General features: G+C 41.6%; 1 protein-coding gene across 1 annotated transcript in view; it reads right to left on the reverse strand.

Annotated features, from left to right (window-relative positions):
• LOC137421133 (SH3 and PX domain-containing protein 2B) overlaps positions 1–6,000 on the reverse strand; it is a 203,116-nt gene that overhangs the window by 85,707 nt on the left and 111,409 nt on the right. The window contains exon 4 of the mRNA XM_068106874.2: positions 5,913–5,989. Coding sequence (XP_067962975.2) covers positions 5,913–5,989 — 77 coding nt within the window. The remainder of the gene's footprint in view (positions 1–5,912; positions 5,990–6,000) is intronic.

Here is a 6,000-nt window from a genome sequence, read left to right on the forward strand (position 1 = left end):
CATCATACGGTGCATGAATGATACGGGTATACGGGCCATAATATCAGTGGGCTTTATTGGCATGTGCTATTCTAAAATTAATTAATTGTAAAACTAGGGTTTGAATAAGGAATATGTACAATCAATCATCAGGTGACACTAACTTCTTGGATAATTAATTTGTGAAGTTATACTGTAATCACCTACTAATAGTAGTTTTCCAACCAACTTTTAGTTGATAAAGCGATGAAAAAGTTCAACAATCAATGTCGAAGAAACAACAACAACCCCCCCAAAAAATTAATAAATTCAAGTTCTGTATCTGGATTTCTCCGTCATTCCCTCTGTCTGTCTCGCTCTCTTCACTTGGATGTCATTACAGCATTACGTCTAGTGATATGCTCGGCCTTGACGTGCACGTCATCCCAGCATCCAGCACCCAACCTGTTCTGTCGATTTGCTGATGCCAGTTGAACACCATAACCCATATATCTGACTAACTGAGTATATGACGTCCGTAGGCGACAGGCTGAATGCCAGATGCTCGTCATAGGGATGACAGATTTAGTAACATGGCGGTGTTGTAAGATGGTGTTACATCTAGCACTAGGATAGGCCTTTATAACAGTCGACAGCGTATTATTCATGACTCAATGAGAATTGCATTTTGAAATTTGAAAATAAAAAAGATCCCATAAGATCCCATAAGAACATAAAACAAATTCACAATATTGTTTTTTGCTGAATAAATGTGAGTATTAATAAAATAAACGCTGGGTTGTTACAAATAAACAAAATGTTCCTGGAATAAAAATAATTGCAAATATTGACTGTCAATAAAAAAAAAGTGTTGGCTTAGTGTTTAGGGTGCTGGCCTGGGATCCTAGGATCCTGGGTTCGAATCCCGGTCGATCGCTGAATTAACGCCAGGGGGGTTGACTCAGCCTGTCATCCTTCTGAGGTCGGCAAATTGAGCACCAGTTCACTGGTAATTCCCTGTGTTGCAAGAGGCGACTAACAGGGTTGGTGGCAGGAAGGGCATCCGGCCATAAAACATTGCTTCAAAAAGGGGACCACAGTGCCCAAAAAAGGCCAACCCCTGCTCTGCAGGGAAAACTGGCCTCTAAAGGTGGTTATTGACTGTCAATAAACTGTATTATTGTACAGTACTGTAACATATATAAGTTATGTTGTTCAACTGGCATCCGCGAAGCGACGGGTTCAATGCCAGTACAAATTAAAACGAGAAAGGACAATAACCCTCTCTCAAAACTTATGAAGCATTTTTAAAAAAGTACTGAGAGTAGTTCATTCCAAGATTAGAGCATGATGGGTAAAACTCAAGTCAGTCAGGATCGCTCACATCCTGCTTGTAGAAACAATACTTATGACGCACATCTTTTATTATCCACCTTATTTGAAAGAGTGCAGTTCGACGACACTCAACAAAACCTTCTGAAATGAAACAAAAGGCCACTGCTCTTTTATTACATTTTTCCTTTGCTATTTGAGCGGCGGTCTCACAAATTCCCACAGCTGATCCTTGAGTGCCCCGTGTCAAGAAAGTGCTTAGCGAGCCAACATTTTGAAGTTATTTCCTCACACCCCCCTTCCCTTTCTTTTTTCCAAGAGCGAGCGTTATGACAAGCTTGCCAACAATAATACAGCCGTCTGGCTCTCCACAAAGCTGCTCGCCTTTTGGACATTGCCTGCAGTGGCTGAAACAGCTGATGTAACGCCGAGCGACCACCTCCCCCAATCCTGCACCATGCCGGTCTTTTTACGCCAAAAACCGAACAACTTCTCATCCAAACCACTGACACTCCAACCCCCCCATCCTTCTATCGCCCAACTCACCTTTACCCACCAACCTTGTACTGATAGAAACTTCACTTCTGCAAAAATCACTTTGTCGATTGCTTCGCTCTGCGTCCGCAACTCACCTTTACCCACTCTCTTCTGATGGAAACGGCACGTCTACAAAGACCACTCAGCTGATTACTTTTCTATGCTGCAAATATCAACTGCAAATTGAACAAGAACTTGGAGCCCCATACAATATAGAGAAATTGCATTCAAAGGTGAGCACACTTCCTGCAGCACGCTGGAGTATATGAATGATCGTTTTAAGGCCATTTTCCCCGCTAGAGCGGGTGTTAGCCTTGCGGGCCCCATGACAATCATGGTTCCCTGTTTGAGGCAATGTTTTTATGGCCGGATGCCCTTCCTGACGCCAACCCTTGGTCGCCTCTTACGATGCGCAGGGATACGGTGTACCTATTCTAAATCGGGGTACACACCGTGATCATTCATCCCAGCAAGCTGGTACTCAATTTTCCGACCTCGGAAGGATGACAGGCTGAGTCAACCCCCCTGGTGTTAATTCAGCGATCGATCGGGATTCGAACCCATGATCCTAGGATCCCAAGCCGGCACCCTAACCGCTAAGCCAACACCAGTATATGCGAGCCGTTAGGTTTCATGATAAATTTACATGGGAAGTATGAACCTGACATTGCATGTATACTGTGTTTTGCCAGGTGCGTGCCATGGTGTATCTGCATTTTTGCATGATACTAAAATATACCCAATAAACTTTAAAATAAAATAAACTCAGCAGTCGCAATGCCATTTGTCAAGATTAATTTTGCTTTTTAATTCTTAATGTTGGCGGTCGCGGAAAATGTTGCCATCACACACGTCACATGTTTAATTTTATACACTGTTCATACCAGCAATGTTGTGAGCTCAGTAAGCCGAGGGCATTTCCTCTGCCATAGGAAATCATAATTACCTCATCGCCCACCTGTCTCTCGTCCATCGAGGCAGCTGTGGCTAATTATTCCCACTCACTAATCACAACTGTTTTGCAACTAAACTATCAATGTAAAAGCAAATAAATTCACCAAAGCTTCTGCACAAACTAGGTGGCCCAACAATTATCATAACCAAACTTATCTACCAGTTTCACCCAATTGTTGGGGCATCATCACAATAAGTGCAGATCTGACAACCCAGACAAGTAAAAAAAAACCTGCAGTTCTGCTAATCTGGAGTTCAAAATTGAGGCAAAGTACTTCCCTAATTTATAAAATTGGGTATTAATGCCCATCATGTCTCTTTAAACAAGAAGAAAAAGAAATAAAATGCCGTGGTTGTAGTAATTTTGCTATATGGAGTTCAAGGCTGCCAGTCGGCCATCTTTGGTCAGATGACAAAACAAAATGAGGTGCATATGTATACCGTCATTTGTTGTCTTTGTGCCAAGTATGAACAAAATCGGTCCATACATCTCCGAGATATGGTTGAGGACGCATAGACGCACAGACGAGACCAAATCCATAAGCCCCCGTTTCGGAGAAAGTCCAACAGGGGCTAATAAATACATATTGTGCTTGAAATGCATGTTGTGCTTTTCAGAAATTGACACCAATGCAACCCAACGTCTCTGTCCGACAGGATGGTGAGGATTAGGTATGTGGTTGAGACGTCTTGTCTGGGTTCTATTCTTGACTTGACTATAAGTTGTCAGACTGGTATTTCTCAGGTAGGGCATTGTACCGATGAGTGCATGGTCCCTCAGATGGATGTTAATCTGGAGGCCTTTCAGCTAGACTGATATTAAAGATCACAGGTGTCCTTTGCAGTGTCAGTGATTGTCACCGGTACTCTAAATAAATTTCAGACTCCTGCCCTAACGTGCAGAGACACTGCATCAATGGCACAGCTGCACCTTGGTAATGATGCAAACAGTCGGACAAATTAGTAATCAAATCCGTATCCAAAACACATTCACCAGTGACAACATACGTACATGTCTCTCACCAATGATGAAAGCTGTTGCCACAGCTGCTTTCAGGGGTGAGACATGATGGGCATTTAGTTTATGAATTGAAGAGGAACATTACCTCCATCTTGAACTCTTAAGAGCAATAGGAAAGTTTTTTGGCCTGGATAAGGCTCTCAGATCTACACTGATGCTGAAGATACAAAACAAGGATGCAACCGGTGGCTCAGTTAGCAATTTGGATATGTTGGGTCATTGTCTTTGTGCTGATGCTTTGGCAAACGTTTATTTCGCTGTTGAAAACCGCCCCTGGTAGTGTAGCTCAAAAGGCAGGCCTTGTCCTGTTCTAGAATGGAGCGAAATCACACGCATGTACGCGCGAACACACAAACACACACACACACATGGGGGAGTGCGTCACACACACACACATGGGGGAGTGCGTCACACACACACACATGGGGGAGTGGGTCACACACACACACACACACACACACACACACACACACACACACACACACACACACACACCTGAGGACCATTGTCTTTGAGACTTGTATTGTTTATCAACTTAATCGTACATTCAAACGTAATCATATTCCGTTTGAAAAGGACCAGCAATTTGATCGGTACACCCATAAATCACACATATTAAGCCAAAGTCAAGATGTAAAGAGGAAGCCAAAGTGAAGATGTTATGCAAAAACAATACACTGTTAGAATATCCACTCGATAGTCTCAACAGCCTCTTCTATAACTTTTTGATAGGGCAGAGAAAAACAAACAAACATATTGTGCATACGCTGTGTTCCATTAGTCTTAAAATGAAAGCACAATCGTCAGTGGCTGTGCTCGCTTGCCTCTGCCGTAAATAATTTATTGTAAGCTTACAAAGCCAGAGTGGCATGTATTCTCCTGAAATATCAAGCCATGCTTTTTTGCTTCCTTACCCTCAATCAGAGAAGTTAAAGAAAGCGACATTGCGGTCTTCAAAAAATGATGCCAGTCGGCAACCTCAATTGGTGAATTCTTATAACTTTATTCAGATGAACTCAAATGAAGAAGAGTCTTTCTCTATTGCTGATGTTTGATTTATACTCCTATATGACAATATGCCTATATCCTTACTATACTTCATGGACCGGTGTGTGTTTGTCGCATTACTCTTCCTACAGAACTGGGCCGATTACATCCAGACTTGCTACATAGGATCACCATGTAGCAAGTCTGGATGTTTATCCCAATCAGTGTATAGGAGTGTTTTTGTCTTTTCCACTGGTCTTGGCGGTGGGGAAGGGACGGAAATTCTCTATGTACCTGTGTATCGTGTAACGCCTCCACCAGGTGGGAGAGGGTTTTTAAAAGTCCACACCCTTTACAGTACAGTATTCCTGTCCCCACATTATCCAGGGCAGTGAGGTGTTTCGAATTGTAAGCAGTGGGCATGTTTTTGCTTCATGCACGAAACCCGGGTTATTATTATTATTTTTTTCGGGAGCGATTGAGCCAGCTGTCATATCACCAGTTGTGCATACACCACCCAAATAAAAGCACATGTCAGAAGAACGTGTTACACGCTCGGAACAAGATCGCCCATAGGACGGGTACTCTGCTGGTAATAATAATAACAATAATAATAATAATAATATGTCTATGAACCATGCAGCATTACTAAAAAATTTTGGACTCTGAGCCTGTACAAAATTATCATAACTGGAGAAACAATGAAAATAATGTTTGAAACACAGCCTTATGTCCCACTTGTCTCTGTCCATGGTGATTTTTATTTGCAATTTTATTGTTTTTAGTATATATATTATACTTATCAAACTACATATGATTGAACAATAATAATAATAAAAATCTTACTGCAAGAAAGAATGCTGAATGATGCTATGAAAACAATCCATCACACAACTATCAGCCAATATCTTTGTTATGCACAACATTGACAATGTTTGTATCTCCATTTAAGAATTACTTCTTAAGTGTCTGGAATGATTGATATTGAGTGAGTATAAAGAAAGAGATAGAATAAAAGATCCTCCATGGTGATTGATTCGCAACTCCATGAGCCAAGATTTCTGTATAGAAAAGAAAAATTAGAAAAAAAACAAACTCATTCAAAACACTAAATTCAACGTACCCGACAATATTCATCAATCGGCTTGAGCCTTCGAATGGCGACGTCTCGGATGTGACTCCTACGGAAGAGTATTTTGCCTGAAAGAAAA

This window comes from Myxine glutinosa, chromosome 2, assembly GCF_964187855.1.
Source record: "Myxine glutinosa chromosome 2, kmMyxGlut1.1, whole genome shotgun sequence".
NCBI classification, from domain to species: domain Eukaryota; kingdom Metazoa; phylum Chordata; class Myxini; order Myxiniformes; family Myxinidae; genus Myxine; species Myxine glutinosa.